This window comes from Diorhabda sublineata, chromosome 4, assembly GCF_026230105.1.
Source record: "Diorhabda sublineata isolate icDioSubl1.1 chromosome 4, icDioSubl1.1, whole genome shotgun sequence".
Lineage (NCBI taxonomy): Eukaryota > Metazoa > Arthropoda > Insecta > Coleoptera > Chrysomelidae > Diorhabda > Diorhabda sublineata.
This window is the reverse complement of record NC_079477.1, coordinates 37,181,557-37,206,888: the sequence shown is the minus strand read 5'-3', so window position 1 is coordinate 37,206,888 and position 25,332 is coordinate 37,181,557. Positions and strand designations below refer to the sequence as shown.

The following is a 25,332-nucleotide window of genomic DNA, read 5'->3' as shown; positions in this document are numbered from 1 at the left end:
TTATATAAAAACATCATAGAATCGTAAATTACTTTTATAAACGTGTCCTTGCGTATTAGACTTGTTTTATAAATGCACCCGAACCTTTTAGAATGTTTTATAAATGCTTTACATCCACTACATTCATTTATAAATGCGTCTTCACCTCATAAACACTATTTTTATATAAAAACATCATAGAATAGTAAATTATTTTTATAAACGTGTCCTTGCGTATTAGACTTGTTTTATAAATGCACCCGAACCTTTTTTAGAATGTTTTATAAATGCTTTACATACGTTACATTAATTTATAAATGCGTCTTCACCTCATAAACACTATTTTTATATAAAAACTTCATAGAATCGCAAATTATTTTTATAAATGCACCCGAACCTTTTTTAGAATGTTTTATAAATGCGTCTTCACCTCATAAACACTATTTTTATATAAAAACTTCATAGAATCGTAAATTATTTTCATAAACGTGCTCTTCCCTCTTTGGTTTCTTTTATAAATGCTTATTAGTTTTCTAGACTCTTTTATAAATGCTTATTAGTTTTCTAGACTTTTTTTATAAATGCTCTCTAGCCTCCTAGAGGGTTTTATTAGTTCTTTCTAGCCTCCTCCCACCTTTATAAATATTCTTTAGCCTTCTTAGATTTTTTATAAATGTTCCACAGTCACTGAGACTCTTTTATAAATGCTTATTAGTTTTCTAGACTTTTTTTATAAAAGCTCTCTAGCCTCCTAGATGGTTTTATTAGTTCTTTCTAGACTCCTCCCACCTTTATAAATATTCTTTAGCCTTCTTAGATTTTTTATAAATGTTCCACAGTCGCTGAGACTCTTTTATAAATGCTTCCTGGCTTCTTCTTTTCTTTTATAAATGATAAATAGCCCACTAAACATCTATAATTCTTAGTTATTTTCAAACTATGTTTATAAACGTATAATTGTTCCTTAGATTTCTTTTATAAATGCTTTCCGTCCTGATTGAATGTTTTATATAAAAGATAAACACTTTTTTATGAACGCTTCCTAGATTTATCAGTTTTTTTTTATAAAGCAACTTCTAAATTATGTTTAAAAAAATTTGTTTGCCTTTTAGATTTATTCGCGGACTCTTTTATAAAAACATTATTTATAACAAGTCTTCTTAGAATAATAAACTATTTTTATAAATGCGATTCGGCTCTTGAACTATCTTTGTTAATGTTTATTATCTTTTAGATTTGTCTTATAAACGCTCTCTGACCTTCTAGAATACTTTATAAACATCTAAACGCTATTTTTATATAAATTCCTCTTATAATTATAAACTGATTTTATAAATGCGATGTAGACTCATAAACTATTTTTATAAATGTGTTCTTGTCTCTTATATTTATTTTATAAATGCTTCACAGCTTCCTAAACTTCATAAACATTATTTTTATGGAAAGTTTTCTCATAATTTGGAACTGATTTTATAGTTTTATCCCACGTGATGCGTATCCATCTTATATGTTATAAATTGTGCCCAAACCTCCTTGTTTTTTTTATAAATCTCTATTTATGAATGAGTTTGAATAAAAAACATTTTTTTTTGTATTAAAGACATGTTTCCGATAAATTGCTGGCCTTAAGAAATTGGAAGAAATATCGAAATAACTTTCGAAGTTGTTACATGTATTCGAAACTTTTTTAATTGGAAATATGCCAGTTGAAAGTTTTAATTTCTTCCTTGGTTTTTATAAAGTTGCGTTTGAACACTTTTCATATAATTTTCCAATTCACAACAACAACTACAATGCTTGGTAATTGCCTTGTAGCGTTAGCCCTTTCTCTACCCATGTTTACGTGGAAATTGAACATTGTCCTTATATGCCGAAGGATACAGGGACATCTGATGTGACCTAATAACACAATGGAGGGATCGTTCATTATAATACAAACGCGTTTAGGTATAATGACGCATACATATCACGCTCAAATATGTAAATAATCGATTAATATTCTTTGGAAATTATTATTTCATGACGTGCGACAACTTTTTTTTATCGAAAAAAACTCTACCGCGCCAAACGATTGAATTTTAACAACCTCTGAATGAATGGACTATAATTAATTACTGTTTATTTTAATTGCTAAAAGAACGGACTATAATCGATTACTTTACATTTAAAACGCTAAATGTGGGACTGTAGTGAATTACTTTATATAATAACCGCTAAATGAATGGACTATAATTAATTACTCCCTACTTTAAAGGCGGAACGAGCGGACTACAATTAATTACTTTATATTTTTACTGTTAAATGAATCACTTTATATTATAACCGCTAAACGAATGGACTATATTAGATTACTTTGGATTTTAATCGCTAAATATGGGAATATGATGAATCAATCACACATTTTAATGAATGAATGGACTATAATAAATCACTGACTACTTAAATTACTCATTTTAATGAATGAATGGACTATAATAAATGACTAACAACTTCATTTATATATTTTAATGAATGAATGGACTATAATAAATGACTTACAACTTCATTTATATATTTTAATGAATGAATGGACTATAATAAATGACTAACAACTTCATTTATATATTTTAATGAATGAATGGACTGTAATAAATGACTTACAACTTCATTTATATATTTTAATGAATGAATGGACTATAATAAATGACTAACAACTTCATTTATATATTTTAATGAATGAATGGACTGTAATAAATGACTTACAACTTCATTTATATATTTTAATGAATGAATGGACTGTAATAAATGACTTACAACTTCATTTATATATTTTAATGATTGAATGGACTATAATAAATGACTTACAACTTCATTTATATATTTTAATGAATGAATGGATTATAATAAATGACTAACAACTTCATTTATATATTTTAATGAATGAATGGACTATAATAAATGACTAACAACTTCATTTATATATTTTAATGAATGAATGGACTATAATAAATGACTTACAACTTCATTTATATATTTTAATAAATGAATGGACTGTAATAAATGACTTACAACTTCATTTATATATTTTAATGAATGAATGGACTATAATAAATGACTTACAACTTCATTTATATATTTTAATGAATGAATGGACTATAATAAATGACTTACAACTTCATTTATATATTTTAATGAATGAATGGACTATAATAAATGACTTACAACTTCATTTATATATTTTAATGAATGAATGGACTGTAATAAATGACTTACAACTTCATTTATATATTTTAATGAATGAATGGACTATAATAAATGACTAACAACTTCATTTATATATTTTAATGAATGAATGGACTGTAATAAATGACTTACAACTTCATTTATATATTTTAATGAATGAATGGACTGTAATAAATGACTTACAACTTCATTTATATATTTTAATGATTGAATGGACTATAATAAATGACTTACAACTTCATTTATATATTTTAATGAATGAATGGATTATAATAAATGACTAACAACTTCATTTATATATTTTAATGAATGAATGGACTATAATAAATGACTAACAACTTCATTTATATATTTTAATGAATGAATGGACTATAATAAATGACTTACAACTTCATTTATATATTTTAATAAATGAATGGACTGTAATAAATGACTTACAACTTCATTTATATATTTTAATGAATGAATGGACTATAATAAATGACTTACAACTTCATTTATATATTTTAATGAATGAATGGATTATAATAAATGACTAACAACTTCATTTATATATTTTAATGAATGAATGGACTATAATAAATGACTTACAACTTCATTTATATATTTTAATGAATGAATGGACTGTAATAAATGACTTACAACTTCATTTATATATTTTAATGATTGAATGGACTATAATAAATGACTTACAACTTCATTTATATATTTTAATGAATGAATGGATTATAATAAATGACTAACAACTTCATTTATATATTTTAATGAATGAATGGACTATAATAAATGACTAACAACTTCATTTATATATTTTAATGAATGAATGGACTATAATAAATGACTTACAACTTCATTTATATATTTTAATGAATGAATGGACTATAATAAATGACTAACAACTTCATTTATATATTTTAATGAATGAATGGACTGTAATAAATGACTTACAACTTCATTTATATATTTTAATGAATGAATGGACTATAATAAATGACTAACAACTTCATTTATATATTTTAATGAATGAATGGACTGTAATAAATGACTTACAACTTCATTTATATATTTTAATGAATGAATGGACTGTAATAAATGACTTACAACTTCATTTATATATTTTAATGATTGAATGGACTATAATAAATGACTTACAACTTCATTTATATATTTTAATGAATGAATGGATTATAATAAATGACTAACAACTTCATTTATATATTTTAATGAATGAATGGACTATAATAAATGACTAACAACTTCATTTATATATTTTAATGAATGAATGGACTATAATAAATGACTTACAACTTCATTTATATATTTTAATAAATGAATGGACTGTAATAAATGACTTACAACTTCATTTATATATTTTAATGAATGAATGGACTATAATAAATGACTTACAACTTCATTTATATATTTTAATGAATGAATGGACTATAATAAATGACTTACAACTTCATTTATATATTTTAATGAATGAATGGACTATAATAAATGACTTACAACTTCATTTATATATTTTAATGAATGAATGGACTGTAATAAATGACTTACAACTTCATTTATATATTTTAATGAATGAATGGACTATAATAAATGACTAACAACTTCATTTATATATTTTAATGAATGAATGGACTGTAATAAATGACTTACAACTTCATTTATATATTTTAATGAATGAATGGACTGTAATAAATGACTTACAACTTCATTTATATATTTTAATGATTGAATGGACTATAATAAATGACTTACAACTTCATTTATATATTTTAATGAATGAATGGATTATAATAAATGACTAACAACTTCATTTATAAATTTTAATGAATGAATGGACTATAATAAATGACTAACAACTTCATTTATATATTTTAATGAATGAATGGACTATAATAAATGACTTACAACTTCATTTATATATTTTAATAAATGAATGGACTGTAATAAATGACTTACAACTTCATTTATATATTTTAATGAATGAATGGACTATAATAAATGACTTACAACTTCATTTATATATTTTAATGAATGAATGGATTATAATAAATGACTAACAACTTCATTTATATATTTTAATGAATGAATGGACTATAATAAATGACTAACAACTTCATTTATATATTTTAATGAATGAATGGACTATAATAAATGACTAACAACTTCATTTATATATTTTAATGAATGAATGGACTATAATAAATGACTTACAACTTCATTTATATATTTTAATGAATGAATGGACTGTAATAAATGACTTACAACTTCATTTATATATTTTAATGATTGAATGGACTATAATAAATGACTTACAACTTCATTTATATATTTTAATGAATGAATGGATTATAATAAATGACTAACAACTTCATTTATATATTTTAATGAATGAATGGATTATAATAAATGACTAACAACTTCATTTATATATTTTAATAAATGAATGGACTGTAATAAATGACTTACAACTTCATTTATATATTTTAATGAATGAATGGACTATAATAAATGACTTACAACTTCATTTATACATTTTAATGAATGAATGGATTATAATAAATGACTAACAACTTCATTTATATATTTTAATGAATGAATGGACTATAATAAATGACTAACAACTTCATTTATATATTTTAATGAATGAATGGACTATAATAAATGACTTACAACTTCATTTATATATTTTAATGAATGAATGGACTATAATAAATGACTAACAACTTCATTTATATATTTTAATGAATGAATGGACTATAATAAATGACTTACAACTTCATTTATATATTTTAATGAATGAATGGACTATAATAAATGACTTACAACTTCATTTATATATTTTAATGAATGAATTGAATATAATAAGTTACTTCATCTTTCAATTAATGAATGGACTATAATAAATTAGTTTATACTTTTAATCGATGTTTTTTTTTTTCGAAATTTCAGGCTCCAACGAGGAGTTGGATAGAAGCAACTTTTTACAAGAGAGAATGTTCGCGTTACATACGTCATACCAAAGATCCTTTGAGGTGAGTTTTTCAATTGAGCAATTTCAATTTCGAAAGATGATTCGGGATATCGCTTTTCCGATAAATATTTCCAGAAAAGGAAAAATCAACTAAAATGATATAACGCCTTGCGTTTGATGAAAAAACAAAAAATTTTATACACCTTTGGAATTGTTCCTTTTATTTCCATTAATTCGAGTGGAAAAATTCCTTCTTCATTGAATATTCATTAAACTTTTTCCCGTTTCGTCGAACAATCTTATGAATTATTAAATAGATTTTCATCGGCGAAACAAAAAAACAATGAAAAGATTTACAAAATGTTACGTACAACGCCTCAATTCCAAACAAACGAAAAATCATTTATTACAGCAACATCCAACTATATTAGAACTTGCTATCCACCCTGTATATATTTCATTTTGAATTATGAGTATTAAAGTATTTTTAATAATTTCTACATCTCAATCCGAGCTCTGCCGAGGAAAATAATGCTATATCAGGGCTATACCAGTCGAAAAAAAAAGGCCGTTGCTATTGAAACCCCCTGTATAATACGTCATCTTTGGATCTGTATGTATTGTCGTAAGAGTGATTGTTCAAATTAAAAAAGGTAACGCGAAATAAAAAAAAGGTAACGCGAAGTAAAAAAAGGTAACGCGAAATAAAAGAAGGTACCGCGGAATAAAAAAAGGTTGCGCAAAACGTAATAACACCTACAGAAGTTGTTAACGCGAATGATTATAAACAATCAAAGCGATGTAATGACGTGAAAAATTAATATAGAAAATCGTAAACTTCAAATTTCCGATCCGACGAATCGAGTAGCCGTATAAACATAATTCGGAGATCACTTTCAAAATTACTTCATGTGACAATGTGAGATATCACTCGACGGGATAGCGGATTACGTGAAATAGGTCACAGGAATGTAATGGCTGCATTTCCGGGACCTTTAATACTGAGTCCTTGACGAAAGGATAAAACCAAACTGAATTATTTTGTGAAATGAAGGCTCGTAAATGCGTTTTTAATAAATAAAAGCACATTACGTTTTAGAGGTTATATTTTCAAAATATGCCAATTGTATTACGAGGTGGATTCGATAATATTTATTATACCAACTACACTAGCGAACAAAAACATTGTCCCAAGTCGTGCGCTCGCGATAAAAAATGTGGAGCTTCGATTTTTTTGCTCACGAATGCGGTTAAAACACCTTGAATCTATTAGTGATAAATCTCAAAATTTGAGTGGCTCTAAAAAGGGTTTTTGAGTTACTCAAAATTTGAATTTTCGACTTTTATTTAAAATAATTGTATCAAACTCCAAAGAAAAAAATCTCCAGGTGTAAAATCTGGATATCTTGAGTGCCATTTCTTTGTTCTAGGAAAATCCGGGTTTAAAAACTCGCGTTTATAATACGGGGGTGCATCAAATTGTTGTAATCGAGTAGTTGTACTCAAAGTTTGTTAAAATAACTTCTTTATTTTCAAATTTACGAAAAAAAGTCGAGGGAACAAAATTGCGGAGAATTTAATTTTCTACAAAAAACTATGTCGCTTATTTTTTCAAGATGGCGGATTTTCCACACCGTTTGAACTAAAGCTTTTTATAGCCCATCCTATGCATGTTAATTTTTAATGGACTACGACGACGTCGTTATTTTGTACTCTATTACGAAATAAATCATCAATTTAATCTATAATGTCAACAAAATAATAATATTGATAAGGATAACCTTGAAACGTGTATCTTCTTCGAATTTGAACGTTTAAAAATATTTGATAATAGACGAATTTAATTTTCTGAAACTATTCGTTTTAAATTTCGTCTACATTGTATAGTATTTCTAAAGTCATTGTTAACGGAGATATTTTTAATCCCATTGATAAGAAATGAAAGTATTGCATAGTTTTTTTCCTCGAAATTGAGAGAAAAAATTATTATGAACATAATTCTGGAGATTCTAATTTATAAAAACGATAAAATCGATTTCTGATGTGAAATATGGTATTAATGCAAGTTCTAGATTCATTTTAATCCAGTTTAAGAACTCTCTTTAAAAACTATTTTTCACTTAAACAATCTGTCATTTGTCTTTAGACACTGTCTTTTCCAAAAACAAACTGTCATTTGACTTTAGAGACTGTCTTTCACGTAAATGAACTGTCATTTGTCTTTGGAGGTTGCTTTTTTAGGAAAACCAACTGACATTTTTCTGTAGAGGCTGTTTTTTGGAAAATCTAACTGTCATTTGTCTTTAGAGTCTACCATTTACAAAAACCAACTGTCATTTGTCTTTAAAACATGTTTTTTTCACAAAATCTATCTGTTATTTGTCTTTTTAGGCTGTTTTAAAAAAAACAACTGTCACTTGTCTTTAGAGACTGTTTTTTAGAAAAATCAACTACCATTTGCCTTTCTAGAGACTGTCATTTGTCTTCAGAGCCTGTTATTCACATAAATTAACTGTCACTTGTCTATAGATGTTGTTTTTAATAGAATCCAACTGTCATTTATCTTTTTAGAGACTGTCATTTGTCTTCAGAGCCTGTTATTCACATAAATTAACTGTCACTTGTCTATAGATGTTGTTTTTAATAGAAACCAACTGTCATTTATCTTTTTAGAGACTGTCATTTGTCTTCAGAGCCTGTTATTCACATAAATTAACTGTCACTTGTCTATAGATGTTGTTTTTAATAGAAACCAACTGTCATTTATCTTTTTAGAGACTGTCATTTGTCTTCAGAGCCTGTTATTCACATAAATTAACTGTCACTTGTCTATAGATGTTGTTTTTAATAGAAACCAACTGTCATTTATCTTTTTAGAGACTGTCATTTGTCTTCAGAGCCTGTTATTCACATAAATTAACTGTCACTTGTCTATAGATGTTGTTTTTAATAGAAACCAACTGTCATTTATCTTTTTAGAGACTGTCATTTGTCTTCAGAGCCTGTTATTCACATAAATTAACTGTCATTTGTCTTTAGATGCGTTTTTAATAGAAACCAACTGTCATTTATCTTTTTAGAGACTGTCATTTGTCTTCAGAGCCTGTTATTCACATAAATTAACTGTCACTTGTCTATAGATGTTGTTTTTAAGAGAAACCAACTGTCATTTATCTTTTTAGAGACTGTCATTTGTCTTCAGAGCCTGTTATTCACATAAATTAACTGTCACTTGTCTATAGATGTTGTTTTTAAGAGAAACCAACTGTCATTTATCTTTTTAGAGACTGTCATTTGTCTTCAGTGACTGTTATTCACATAAATTAACTGTCATTTGTCTTTAGATGCTGTTTTTAATAGTAACCAAGTGTCATTTATCTTTTTAGAGACTGTCATTTGTCTTCAGAGCCTGTTATTCACATAAATTAACTGTCACTTGTCTATAGATGTTGTTTTTAATAGAAACCAACTGTCATTTATCTTTTTAGAGACTGTCATTTGTCTTCAGAGCCTGTTATTCACATAAATTAACTGTCATTTGTCTTTAGATGCTGTTTTTAAGAGAAACCAACTGTCATTTATCTTTTTAGAGACTGTCATTTGTCTTCAGAGCCTGTTATTCACATAAATTAACTGTCATTTGTCTTTAGATGCCGTTTTTAATAGTAACCAAGTGTCATTTATCTTTTTAGAGACTGTCATTTGTCTTCAGAGCCTGTTATTCACATAAATTAACTGTCACTTGTCTATAGATGTTGTTTTTAATAGAAACCAACTGTCATTTATCTTTTTAGAGACTGTCATTTGTCTTCAGAGCCTGTTATTCACATAAATTAACTGTCACTTGTCTATAGATGTTGTTTTTAATAGAAACCAACTGTCATTTATCTTTTTAGAGACTGTCATTTGTCTTCAGAGCCTGTTATTCACATAAATTAACTGTCACTTGTCTATAGATGTTGTTTTTAATAGAAACCAACTGTCATTTATCTTTTTAGAGACTGTCATTTGTCTTCAGAGCCTGTTATTCACATAAATTAACTGTCACTTGTCTATAGATGTTGTTTTTAAGAGAAACCAACTGTCATTTATCTTTTTAGAGACTGTCATTTGTCTTCAGTGACTGTTATTCACATAAATTAACTGTCATTTGTCTTTAGATGCTGTTTTTAATAGTAACCAAGTGTCATTTATCTTTTTAGAGACTGTCATTTGTCTTCAGAGCCTGTTATTCACATAAATTAACTGTCACTTGTCTATAGATGTTGTTTTTAATAGAAACCAACTGTCATTTATCTTTTTAGAGACTGTCATTTGTCTTCAGAGCCTGTTATTCACATAAATTAACTGTCATTTGTCTTTAGATGCTGTTTTTAAGAGAAACCAACTGTCATTTATCTTTTTAGAGACTGTCATTTGTCTTCAGAGCCTGTTATTCACATAAATTAACTGTCATTTGTCTTTAGATGCCGTTTTTAATAGTAACCAAGTGTCATTTATCTTTTTAGAGACTGTCATTTGTCTTCAGAGCCTGTTATTCACATAAATTAACTGTCACTTGTCTATAGATGTTGTTTTTAATAGAAACCAACTGTCATTTATCTTTTTAGAGACTGTCATTTGTCTTCAGAGCCTGTTATTCACATAAATTAACTGTCACTTGTCTATAGATGTTGTTTTTAATAGAAACCAAGTGTCATTTGTCTTTAAAACATGTTTTTTTCACAAAATCTATCTGTTATTTGTCTTTTTAGGCTGTTTTAAAAAAAACAACTGTCACTTGTCTTTAGAGACTGTTTTTTAGAAAAATCAACTACCATTTGCCTTTCTAGAGACAGTCATTTGACTTTAGAGACTGTCTTTCACATAAATTAACTGTCATTTGTCTTTAGATGCTGTTTTTAAGAGAAACCAACTGTCATTTATCTTTTTAGAGACTGTCATTTGTCTTCAGAGCCTGTTATTCACATAAATTAACTGTCACTTGTCTATAGATGTTGTTTTTAATAGAAACCAACTGTCATTTATCTTTTTAGAGACTGTCATTTGTCTTCAGAGCCTGTTATTCACATAAATTAACTGTCATTTGTCTTTAGATGCTGTTTTTAAGAGAAACCAACTGTCATTTATCTTTTTAGAGACTGTCATTTGTCTTCAGAGCCTGTTATTCACATAAATTAACTGTCATTTGTCTTTAGATGCCGTTTTTAATAGTAACCAAGTGTCATTTATCTTTTTAGAGACTGTCATTTGTCTTCAGAGCCTGTTATTCACATAAATTAACTGTCACTTGTCTATAGATGTTGTTTTTAATAGAAACCAACTGTCATTTATCTTTTTAGAGACTGTCATTTGTCTTCAGAGCCTGTTATTCACATAAATTAACTGTCACTTGTCTATAGATGTTGTTTTTAAGAGAAACCAACTGTCATTTATCTTTTTAGAGACTGTCATTTGTCTTCAGAGCCTGTTATTCACATAAATTAACTGTCACTTGTCTATAGATGTTGTTTTTAAGAGAAACCAACTGTCATTTATCTTTTTAGAGACTGTCATTTGTCTTCAGTGACTGTTATTCACATAAATTAACTGTCATTTGTCTTTAGATGCTGTTTTTAATAGTAACCAAGTGTCATTTATCTTTTTAGAGACTGTCATTTGTCTTCAGAGCCTGTTATTCACATAAATTAACTGTCACTTGTCTATAGATGTTGTTTTTAATAGAAACCAACTGTCATTTATCTTTTTAGAGACTGTCATTTGTCTTCAGAGCCTGTTATTCACATAAATTAACTGTCATTTGTCTTTAGATGCTGTTTTTAAGAGAAACCAACTGTCATTTATCTTTTTAGAGACTGTCATTTGTCTTCAGAGCCTGTTATTCACATAAATTAACTGTCATTTGTCTTTAGATGCCGTTTTTAATAGTAACCAAGTGTCATTTATCTTTTTAGAGACTGTCATTTGTCTTCAGAGCCTGTTATTCACATAAATTAACTGTCACTTGTCTATAGATGTTGTTTTTAATAGAAACCAACTGTCATTTATCTTTTTAGAGACTGTCATTTGTCTTCAGAGCCTGTTATTCACATAAATTAACTGTCACTTGTCTATAGATGTTGTTTTTAATAGAAACCAAGTGTCATTTATCTTTTTAGAGACTGTCATTTGTCTTCAGAGCCTGTTATTCACATAAATTAACTGTCACTTGTCTATAGATGTTGTTTTTAATAGAAACCAACTGTCATTTATCTTTTTAGAGACTGTCATTTGTCTTCAGAGCCTGTTATTCACATAAATTAACTGTCATTTGTCTTTAGATGCCGTTTTTAATAGTAACCAAGTGTCATTTATCTTTTTAGAGACTGTCATTTGTCTTCAGAGCCTGTTATTCACATAAATTAACTGTCACTTGTCTATAGATGTTGTTTTTAATAGAAACCAACTGTCATTTATCTTTTTAGAGACTGTCATTTGTCTTCAGAGCCTGTTATTCACATAAATTAACTGTCACTTGTCTATAGATGTTGTTTTTAATAGAAACCAACTGTCATTTATCTTTTTAGAGACTGTCATTTGTCTTTATAGATTGTCTTTCACATAAATTAACTGTCATTTGTCTTTAGATGCTGTTTTTAATAGTAACCAAGTGTCATTTATCTTTTTAGAGACTGTCATTTGTCTTTAGATGCTGTCTTGCACATAAATGAACTGTCATTTGTTATTAGAGACTGTCTTTTATAAAAACACACCGTTAGTTGTACTTGGAGACTCTCATTTCAATAAAAAATTATCATAAATCGAGTAACGCCATAATTTCCACTTATAAAAATCAATAGCTGTTCAACTGTAGATATTAACTTGTAAACGATTCGTTCAAAATTCGTCTCGTCTTGATATTTTATCTAATGAAAATTGTAAACATTTTCCATTTGATTAACCTTCAGGTGCAATGTCGTAAATTTTGAAAACATTATCTTTATAGTTTATTAGATAAACTCACTAGTCTGTCTTGTATCTTAATTTTATGTCTATAAAACTCGACATTATGCAATTTTTTTCGTTAAATTTGAATGGTGAGTCAAACAACGAATACGAACGACGTTGCCACACTTAGAAAATATCTTAGAGATAAATTATAAACAATACATTCACAAACAATTTATTTCTACATTAAATGTTGTTATACTAAGGCATTAGCTGTTTTTTTATTAAAGAATTCAATTTGGATGTCCCTGATAACTGTCATTTGTCTTTAGAAACTTACATTTTACTTTAAAGGCTGTCTTTTACAAAGGTCAACTGTCATTTGTCTTTAGAGTCTGTCATGCGTCTCTAGAGACTGTCATTCATATTTATAGACTGTCATTTGTCTTTAGAGACGTTCATGCGTCTTTAGAAACTGTCATTTGTTTTTAGAAATTTCCATTTTTCTTTAAAGGCTGTCTTTTATAAAGTTCTACTGTAATTTGTCTTTAGAGACTCTCATTTGTCTTCAGGTACTGTTATTTGTCATTAAAGACTGTCATTCGTCTTTAGAGTTTGTCATGCGTCTTTAGAAACTGTCATTTGTTTTTAGAAACTTCCATTTTTCTTTAAAGGCTGCCTCTTATAAAGTTCTACTGTAATTTGTCTTTAGAGGCCCTCATTTGTCTTCAGATACTGTCATCTGTCATTAGAGATTGTCATTCGTCTTTAGAGACTGTCATTTGTCTTAAGAAACTTACATTTGACTTTAAAGGCTGTCTTTTACAAAATCCAACTGTCGTGATGATTAACAGTGCATCCATAAATGTGCTAGAGTAATAAATATTGGTGATCATGGTAAAACTTATACAGGTTGCACCATTCAAGAAACAGAAAAACATCGTTGTTAATGTCAATTTTTTTCATTTAAGATGTTGCTGCGGAAGAGTATTGGAACAACATAAACCAACGGCGGATACCCAACCTCCCCAACCCGGAGAACTATGGTATCCGAGCAAGTGCACAATAGCCAGTCCTACCGACGCTTACGGTATATTAGAGTTTCAAGGTGGTCCGCATCCTTCCAAAGCTCAGGTGAGTTTTCAATTTTTAAAATAAACGTCCAATTTTCTGCACCGACATTCAACTTTCAATGTCAACATCGAATTTTTTATTAATTCCTCAATTACCCGGAATACTTCAAACACGATAATAAAATTCCCGGATTTTATGAATTATCCAATCAGATTGAGTATGGGGAAAACCCCTTCGAAATCTAGCCTCAACCTCGTTAATTAGAATCAATTCATACCCAAGAGAGAGCGCCCGGATAAATAATCTTATCATTTCAACCCCTCAAACATTCGTTCGCCCTACGAGACGAATCCGACCCGAAAATTTCGATTTAATCTGCCTTCGAAATCGGTTTTTGTGGTATTGATATAAATATGAACTTTCCAGATTGTTGGATTTTGAATTAACCAATTTTGAAAAGTAATTAATTTTTTAATTTACCGTATTATATTGGACAAAAAATTGTTAATACTGCCATCTGTGTTTCAAATTTCATCACTAGTATCGTTAAACTGGGAAAAATTATTTGGTAAAAACGGAGTTACACTGGGAAAAAGGAAATTCAATGAAAACACAGATACACTAGGAAAAAAATGGAACGTTTAAATCGAAATTGTAGTTACACTGGAAGAACGGAAATATTCAATATTAGTACATTATTTGATAAAAGCACAGTTACACTGAGAAAAAGAAAATTCAATGAAAACACAGATACACTAGGAAAAAAATGGAACGTTTAAATCGAAATTGTAGTTACACTGGAAGAACGGAAATATTCAATATTAGTACATTATTTGATAAAAGCACAGTTACACTGAGAAAAAGAAAATTCAATGAAAACACAGATACACTAGGAAAAAAATGGAACGTTTAAATCGAATTGTAGTTACACTGGAAGAACGGAAATATTCAATATTAGTACACTATTTGATAAAAGCACAGTTACACTGAGAAAAAGAAAATTCAATGAAAACACAGATACACTAGGAAAAAAATGGAACGTTTAAATCGAAATTGTAGTTACACTGGAAGAACGGAAATATTCAATATTAGTACATTATTTGATAAAAGCACAGTTACACTGAGAAAAAGAAAATTCAATGAAAACACAGATACACTAGGAAAAAAATGGAACGTTTAAATCGAAATTGTAGTTACACTGGAAGAACGGAAATATTCAATATTAGTACATTATTTGATAAAAGCACAGTTACACTGAGAAAAAGAAAATTCAATGAAAACACAGATACACTAGGAAAAAAATGGAACGTTTAAATCGAAATTGTAGTTACACTGGAAGAACGGAAATATTCAATATTAGTACATTATTTGATAAAAGCACAGTTACACTGAGAAAAAGAAAATTCAATGAAAACACAGATACACTAGGAAAAAAATGGAACGTTTAAATCGAATTGTAGTTACACTGGAAGAACGGAAATATTCAATATTAGTACATTATTTGATAAAAGCACAGTTACACTGAGAAAAAGAAAATTCAATGAAAACACAGATACACTAGGAAAAAAATGGAACGTTTAAATCGAAATTGTAGTTACACTGGAAGAACGGAAATATTCAATATTAGTACATTATTTGATAAAAGCACAGTTACACTGAGAAAAAGAAAATTCAATGAAAACACAGATACACTAGGAAAAAAATGGAACGTTTAAATCGAAATTGTAGTTACACTGGAAGAACGGAAATATTCAATATTAGTACATTATTTGATAAAAGCACAGTTACACTGAGAAAAAGAAAATTCAATGAAAACACAGATACACTAGGAAAAAAATGGAACGTTTAAATCGAATTGTAGTTACACTGGAAGAACGGAAATATTCAATATTAGTACATTATTTGATAAAAGCACAGTTACACTGAGAAAAAGAAAATTCAATGAAAACACAGATACACTAGGAAAAAAATGGAACGTTTAAATCGAAATTGTAGTTACACTGGAAGAACGGAAATATTCAATATTAGTACATTATTTGATAAAAGCACAGTTACACTGAGAAAAAGAAAATTCAATGAAAACACAGATACACTAGGAAAAAAATGGAACGTTTAAATCGAAATTGTAGTTACACTGGAAGAACGGAAATATTCAATATTAGTACATTATTTGATAAAAGCACAGTTACACTGAGAAAAAGAAAATTCAATGAAAACACAGATACACTAGGAAAAAAATGGAACGTTTAAATCGAATTGTAGTTACACTGGAAGAACGGAAATATTCAATATTAGTACACTATTTGATAAAAAAGCACAGTTACACTGAGAAAAAGAAAATTCAATGAAAACACAGATACACTAGGAAAAAAAATGGAACGTTTAAATCGAAATTGTAATTACACTGGAAGAACTGAAAATCATTGAAACTAGAACAATTACACTGAGAAATGGGAATAGTTACATTACAAATACACTGAAAAAAGTTGCTGTTATTTGTTTTAAGTAACAGTTACACTGGAAAAAGGGAAATATATTATGGTTATACTGAGTTAAAAGTATTCAAAAAGGCTCAGATACACTGAGAAAAAGAATCAATTAAATGGAGAATATTGAATATCGAAAGCACCCAATATTTTGAGGAAATTTTTCAAAACAAGAACAGTTACACTGCGAAAAGGAGAATTTTAACGAAACGTAGTTACACTGAAAAAACAGAATTATATTATGAAATTCAGTCACACGGGGAAAAAGCATTTAGAACTTACACTGGGAAAAAAAACGAAACAAGAACAGTTACACTAAGAAAATATAATGGAAACGCTGTTACACTAAAAAAAATATTTAAGGCAGGCGAACCTACACTGCAAGAAAATTGAATTCGACGCATAATTACACCGAGAAAACTGAAAAAAAGTACGAATGTACTAAAAATTTTTGAAATGTTTTTAATTTAAATTTGTAAAAAGGATATACGGGGTCGAAAGCATATAACTTTCCACAAATTTGAAGGGTATTTGAACAGAAATATGATTATACAGCAATACTTACCCTTCTAGCGACAGTTACAACCCCAATTTTTCTTAATGGAAAGTAGGGGTGTTATCTATAAAAAAAATCAAATTTATTGCACTCATTATCCATTTAGATATTGCGAATAACGAAAATTTTTCGAATGTTAATATTTCCATTATTTAGATTTCGTTCTTGAAGCAGCTTCGCTATTCTAATTAGGGCATTACATCGAAGAGGAAATCACGCAATCAAATGTCAGGCATCAGCTCAAACAAAAAAGAAATTTAAATGAGTCTCTCGCACTTTTTTCAGTATCACATCATATTTTTTCAACGAAAAATAATTTTTCGAATAAATTGAACCCGATTTTTCCTTAAAACAGTAAATTATATTCACGATAACGAGACGATTCCGTGTTCGATCGGACTTTTATTAACTTTTGATTGATTGATGTTTCTGCGTACCGAGACAAAAAAATTAATGCCCACGGGTCGTAAAATCGATTTTTAAGATTTTCTTTTACGCACACACTACATTTATACGTCACAATTGGTCTGTTGGTCTTCTTGGTGAACTTCTGAGCACACTGACGACGCTAAACTAAACTAAAACTAAATTTTTGGAAACCGTATTTTCCAAAAAATAACCGTCATTTTGTCTCTCACCAAAAAAAAAATCGTTATTTGTCCTCACGGACTGTCTGCCTTTTACAAAAATCAATTTTCATTTGTCTTTAGAAACTGTCATTCGTCATTAGAGGCTGTTTTTCACAAAAACATTCCGACATTTGACGTTAGAGACTGTCATTTGTCTTTAGAGACTGTCATTTGTTATTAGAGGCTGTTTTGTTCAAAAACCAATTGTTATTTATCTTTTTAGAGACTGACAGTTGATTTCAGAGACTGTCTTCCACAAGAATCAACTGTCATTTGTCTTTAGATACTGTCTTCCACAAAAATCAACTGTCATTTGTCTTTAGAGAATGTCATTTGTCTTTGGAGAATGTCATTTGTCTTTAAAGTCTGTTATTTATCTTTGGAGGCTGTCATTTGTCTTTAGAGACTGTCATTTGTCATTAGAGGCTGTCTTTCACAAAAACATTCCGACATTTGACGTTAGAGACTGTCATTTGTTATTAGAGGCTGTTTTGTTCAAAAACCAATTGTTATTTATCTTTTTAGAGACTGACAGTTGATTTCAGAGACTGTCTTCCACAAGAATCAACTGTCATTTGTCTTTAGATACTGTCTTCCACAAAAATCAACTGTCATTTGTCTTTAGAGAATGTCATTTGTCTTTGGAGAATGTCATTTGTCTTTAAAGTCTGTTATTTATCTTTGGAGGCTGTCATTTGTCTTTAGAGACTGTCATTTGTCATTAGAGGCTGTCTTTCACAAAAACATTCCGACATTTGACGTTAGAGACTGTCATTTCTCTTTAGAGACTGTCATTTGTTATTAGAGGCTGTTTTGTTCAAAAACCAATTGTTATTTATCTTTTTAGAGACTGACAGTTGATTTCAGAGACTGTCTTCCACAAGAATCAACTGTCATTTGTCTTTAGACACTGTCTTCCACAAAAATCAACTGTCATTTGTCTTTAGAGAATGTCATTTGTCTTTGGAGAATGTCATTTGTCTTTAAAGTCTGTTATTTATCTTTGGAGGCTGTCATTTGTCTTTAGAGACTGTCATTTGTCATTAGAGGCTGTCTTTCACAAAAACATTCCGACATTTGACGTTAGAGACTGTCATTTCTCTTTAGAGACTGTCATTTGTTATTAGAGGCTGTTTTGTTTAAAAACCAATTGTTATTTATCTTTTTAGAGACTGACAGTCGATTTCAGAGACTGTCTTCCACAAGAATCAACTGTCATTTGTCTTTAGACACTGTCTTCCATAAAAATCAACTGTCATTTGTCTTTAGAGAATGTCATTTGTCTTTGGAGAATGTTATTTGTCTTTAAAGTCTGTTATTTATCTTTGGAGGCTGTCATTTGTCTTTAGAGACTGTCATTTGTCTTTAGAGACTGTCATTTGTCATTAGAGGCTGTCTTTCACAAAAACATTCCGACATTTGACGTTAGAGACTGTCATTTCTCTTTAGAGACTGTCATTTGTTATTAGAGGCTGTTTTGTTCAAAAACCAATTGTTATTTATCTTTTTAGAGACTGACAGTTGATTTCAGAGACTGTCTTCCACAAGAATCAACTGTCATTTGTCTTTAGACACTGTCTTCCACAAAAATCAACTGTCATTTGTCTTTAGAGAATGTCATTTGTCTTTAAAGTCTGTTATTTATCTTTGAAGGCTGTCATTTGTCTTTAGAGACTGTCATTTGTTATTATAGGCTGTTTTGTTCAAAAACCAACTGTCATTTGTCGTTAGAGTCTGTTATTCATCTTTAGAGACTGTCATTTGTCTGTATAGACTGAATTTCACAAAAACATTTCGTCACTTGTGTTTAGAGTCTTTTAATTGTATTTAGAAACTGTCATTTGTTTTTAAAGAGTGTTTTTAGCAAAATTCGGCTGTTATTCGTCGCTAGAGACTATCATTTGTCTCTAGGGTCTTTTATTCATCTTTAGAGACTGTCATTTGTCTCTAGGGTCTTTTGTTCATCTTTAGAGACTGTCATTTGTCTCTAGGGTCTTTTGTTCATCTTTAGAGACTGTCATTTGTCTCTAGGGTCTTTTATTCATCTTTAGAGACTGTCATTTGTCTCTAGGGTCTTTTGTTCATCTTTAGAGACTGTCATTTGTCTTTAGGGTCTTTTATTCATCTTTAGAGACAGCCATTTGTCTGTGGAGACTGTCTCTTGTTTTATAGATTGTCTTTTACAATAACCAACTCTTAATTGTCGTTAGAGGCTGTCATTTGTCTTTAGAGACTGTCTGATACAAAAAAATTCCGTCATTCGTCGTTAGAGATGTCGTTTGTCTTTCGAAACTGTCATTTGTCTTTAGAGACTGTCATTTGTCCTTAGAAGATTGCATGACGTCATTCACACCGACACCAGATTAGTAGATCACGAAACTGGACATAAAAGTACTAAGAATGTTTCAAACAGTAAAAAACGCCATCTATTAATGAAAATATGATTCGCAGTATATACGAGTGGCTCATGACACGAAACCCGAATACTTAATGCAGTTAATAACTCGAGAATGGAATCTGGAATTACCGAAACTGTTAATATCCATTCAAGGCGGTAAAGCGAACTTCGAATTACAACCGAAACTCAAAAAAGTACTTAGAAAAGGTTTGCTGAAAGCCGCCAGGTCGACGGGAGCTTGGATATTTACCGGGGGAACGAATACGGGTGTTACGAAACACGTCGGAGACGCGTTACTATTAGAACGATCCCAACGTACCGGTAGAGTTAATACTTTGGGTATAGCACCATGGGGTATAGTCGAAAACAATCAAGATCTCATCGGACAACACACCGAAGTACCATATCATTCCATATCATCGCCAAGGTAAGTAAATCCTTTAGATAAATCTTTATTTGTTGTAGATTTCTCTATACCAAAAACATTTGCTTTTTCTTTTTTTTTATTCGGTTTATTTTGAATTTTTTTCTCTCTCTCATCTTCTCCTCTACCTCTCCAAATATATCTTGCTATCTCTTTTTATTTCTGTCGTATCATTTTTTCGATTTTCTCATTTGTGTCTTCCCCTTATTTTTCCATCTCTCTCATTAGTTCCCTTTCTTTATCTCTCTCAATATCTTCGTATTTCTCTATCCCTCCCTTATGTGCTTCTTTTTCTTCCTCAATTTCTCTTCTTTCACTTTTTCATCTTTTATCTCTCTCATTATTTCCTCCTTTTAGTCTCATTTTACTGCTTCTTTCTCACTCTATATTTTCGTTGCTCTATCTCTCCTCTATTCATCCTCTTTCACAATCTCTTCCCCTCCATATTTCTATCTATCACTCTCTATACAAGCTTTTCTTTCTTTCTTTCTTTTTCGATTCCTTCCATTCGCTTTCTCGATCTTCCCCCTCTTTCATTTTCTCTTCGCCTCCTTAATTTCTTCGTCGTTTTTCTTCGGTTTCATCTTTTTATCTCTTTATTTTCTCTCTCTCGATGTCTCCTTAAATATTTTGATCTCCCATTCCCCTCCGTTCCTTTCGCTTTCTCTCGAACTTCCTCTTTCTTTCTCAATCTTTCCCCTCCCCTCTTTCTCTCTCGAACTCTCCCCCTCTCTATTTATATCCCCCTACTGTTTCTTTTATTCGATTCTCCCCTCACTTTCTTTCGTATTTCTCCATGTTTTCCACTCGATCGACGCACTTTATTCGCCCCCTTGCTCACTCGATCATCACCCCCTTGCTCACTCGATCATCACCCCCTCTTTTTTTATAGTTTTCCCATAATTACCCCCTCTTTCTCTTTATTCCAATCTCTATTTTGTTTTCCCTCTTCATTCGATTTCCTCCTTTCCTTTTTATTGTTTTCTCAATTTGTCTTTTCCCCGATTTCCCCTATTTACTCTCCCAACTATTTTCTCTCTCTTTGTTGATTTTCATATATTTTTTTCGTTTTTCCGCGTCTATCTCTCCACCTACTATTTCGTTTCTTTCCTTTTTTTGTTCCCAATCTCCCCCACTTGTAATTTTTACTTTTCGTCGTCTACTTTTTCCTCAGTCTCCCCTATTTTTTCACACTATTCTACCTACGTCCGATTTTTTATAAGAACTTAATACGATAAACAAAAATTATTGTTTCAAATATATTTATTTACAAAAAAAAAAAATGAAAAATTTGTTTATTTCGAAACTTTTATCCATAAGTCGTCGACGTGGAAAGTACGACGCATTCCAGTACGTCGAAAGCGCTTATATTCCAATCCGTTACCGTTTCCTGTTTATATTCTCTGGAAAATTCCGTTTGGATCGCCACCAATACGAGTCTCATCGGTCCGTTGTTCGGTTTCATCCATTTCAACGCCAAAACCCTCATTCCCACCCTGCAGATTTTATTCGGCCCTTCGTGTCGCAAATTGACGTTAATCGGCACTAATATTTTAATATCTTCCGGTTTGAGTTTGATGATTGTTTTTTGTAATTTGGTCAATTTCGTTTTCATGTCTTGTTTCAATTTCAATCTGGCCGATGGGGTGAGTAATTCGTCGAGTTCTTCGGGTCTGTCTTCGTGTATGATTTCGGTGATGCGACATACCGCTTTCGATGTACCGAATATGAAAGCCCCTTCGGTAAATTCGGGATCGCAGGTTCTCTGTAAATATTTAAATTGAAATTTCGTCTTTACCCATCTGAATATGTGAGGGATGTAAATGAGATCGGGGGTTTTGGGGTGTTGCGTATAAGTTCTTATCGTTTCTTTGTAGATTTTTCTTAACTGTGATTTGTAGGTTATGTTATTTGCTTTTGAGATGGCGTATCTTCTGAATATTTGATTTTTCGGTAAAATTATTGATGTTATAATGCGTGATAGCATCACTTGTCGATTTTGATTGTGGATGGTGATCGGTGGTGGTGAATTTTTACGTTAAATGGAAACGTGCATTTTACATTTTCATGAGGCGATTGTCGTTAATCATGTCACACGTCGTTCATTAAAATCGTGACATTTGATTTCAGGTTAGTTTATATACTGAATAGTCACCAAAGTCGAGGCACTTTTTGAATCTCTCGATGAAAAAGAAGAAGATTATTGACATATTAAGAACACTTACTACAATTACACTGAGAAAATTGGAATATATATATATACGGAATAGAAAATATATTTTGGATTTTAACAGTTACAATGAAAAACATGGAAAATTACACTGAAAAAAAAACGATTTAATATAATAGAAGTATAATTACACTCAAACAAATAAAATTATTTGAATAAAGTGAACAATTACACTGAGAAAACGAGATTATTCGCATTGAAAAAACAACATATTGTGGAAAAACAGTTACACTGGGAAAAAAGTGACATAATTTAAAAAGATAGTTACACTGAGATAATGAAAATATTTTAAAAACATGAAAAATTACACTGAAAAAAAAAACGATTTAATATAATAGAAGTATAATTACACTCAAACAAATAAAATTATTTGAATAAAGTGAACAATTACACTGAGAAAACGAGATTATTCGCATTGAGAAAACAACATATTGTGGAAAAACAGTTACACTGGGAAAAAAGTGACATAATTTAAAAAGATAGTTACACTGAGATAATGAAAATATTTTAAAAACATGAAAAATTACACTGAAAAAAAAAACGATTTAATATAATAGAAGTATAATTACACTCAAACAAATAAAATTATTTGAATAAAGTGAACAATTACACTGAGAAAACGAGATTATTCGCATTGAGAAAACAACATATTGTGGAAAAACAGTTACGCTGGGAAAAAAGTGACATAATTTAAAAAGATAGTTACACTGAGATAATTAAAATATTTTAAAAACATGAAAAATTACACTGAAAAAAAAACGATTTAATATAATAGAAGTATAATTACACTCAAACAAATAAAATTATTTGAATAAAGTGAACAATTACACTGAGAAAACGAGATTATTCGCATTGAGAAAACAACATATTGTGGAAAAACAGTTACACTGGGAAAAAAGTGACATAATTTAAAAAGATAGTTACACTGAGATAATGAAAATATTTTAAAAACATGAAAAATTACACTGAAAAAAAAACGATTTAATATAATAGAAGTATAATTACACTCAAACAAATAAAATTATTTGAATAAAGTGAACAATTACACTGAGAAAACGAGATTATTCGCATTGAGAAAACAACATATTGTGGAAAAACAGTTACGCTGGGAAAAAAGTGACATAATTTAAAAAGATAGTTACACTGAGATAATTAAAATATTTTAAAAACATGAAAAATTACACTGAAAAAAAAACGATTTAATATAATAGAAGTATAATTACACTCAAACAAATAAAATTATTTGAATAAAGTGAACAATTACACTGAGAAAACGAGATTATTCGCATTGAGAAAACAACATATTGTGGAAAAACAGTTACACTGGGAAAAAAGTGACATAATTTAAAAAGATAGTTACACTGAGATAATGAAAATATTTTAAAAACATGAAAAATTACACTGAAAAAAAAACGATTTAATATAATAGAAGTATAATTACACTCAAACAAATAAAATTATTTGAATAAAGTGAACAATTACACTGAGAAAACGAGATTATTCGCATTGAGAAAACAACATATTGTGGAAAAACAGTTACGCTGGGAAAAAAGTGACATAATTTAAAAAGATAGTTACACTGAGATAATTAAAATATTTTAAAAACATGAAAAATTACACTGAAAAAAAAACGATTTAATATAATAGAAGTATAATTACACTCAAACAAATAAAATTATTTGAATAAAGTGAACAATTACACTGAGAAAACGAGATTATTCGCATTGAGAAAACAACATATTGTGGAAAAACAGTTACACTGGGAAAAAAGTGACATAATTTAAAAAGATAGTTACACTGAGACAATGAAGATGTTTGGTAATGTAGACATATTACACAAAGAAAAAGAAAATCTTCAAAACCAAAGCAGTTACTGAAAAAAGTTGAACTATTAAATGAAAGCACTTTTACACTGGAAAAAAATAACGGAAATATATAATACAGACAAAGTTACGGTTCCAAAAATAATTTAGAAAAGTTAGTTACACTGAAAAAAATTGGAGAAGTTATAGTTAGAAAACGGAATACTCTAATAGTTACACTGTAAAAAAGAAAATCAGAATACAAATACAATAATTAAACAGAATAATCTAATGCAAAAGTAGTTACACTAAGAAACCGGAGATATTTGAAAAAAATACAGTTACACTGTAAAAACGAGACTATTTTATGGAAATACATCTACACTACAAAAAAATATTTGAAATAGACGAACTTACATTGAAAAAAAAAACGAAACAGTTCAATAAAAGCATAATTACACTGAAAAAACCAATTATTTCAAGGACCGCACTAAGGAGACGAAAATTTGAAGGAAAAAGAGTTACACTAAGAAAAAAAACAATTATGTTTAATAGACGCATTGTTACACTGAGAAAACGAAAAAATTTGAAAAAAAAATACAGTTACACTGTAAAAACGAGA

The 25,332-nt window shown here is 29.3% G+C and overlaps 2 protein-coding genes across 30 annotated transcripts in view; one reads left to right on the top strand and one right to left on the bottom strand.

Moving 5' to 3' along the window:
* Positions 1–25,332, top strand: part of LOC130442582 (transient receptor potential cation channel trpm) — a 112,066-nt gene that overhangs the window by 51,121 nt on the left and 35,613 nt on the right. For all 29 annotated transcript variants that reach the window (XM_056776815.1, XM_056776826.1, XM_056776814.1 and 26 more), the window contains 3 exons: positions 6,163–6,245; positions 14,083–14,245; positions 20,308–20,681. In XM_056776815.1, the coding sequence (XP_056632793.1) occupies positions 6,163–6,245; positions 14,083–14,245; positions 20,308–20,681 (620 nt within the window). The remainder of the gene's footprint in view (positions 1–6,162; positions 6,246–14,082; positions 14,246–20,307; positions 20,682–25,332) is intronic.
* Positions 21,595–22,840, bottom strand: LOC130442587 (uncharacterized). The gene has a single exon (XM_056776843.1). The coding sequence runs from the start codon at positions 22,663–22,665 to the stop codon at positions 21,988–21,990; it is 678 nt and encodes a 225-aa protein (XP_056632821.1). The 5' UTR covers positions 22,666–22,840; the 3' UTR covers positions 21,595–21,987.

What these genes read in the sequence shown, in the direction of transcription:
- LOC130442587 (XM_056776843.1), bottom strand. Translation starts at nt 22,665, where the DNA reads ATGCTATCACGCATTATAACATCAATAATTTTACCGAAAAATCAAATA.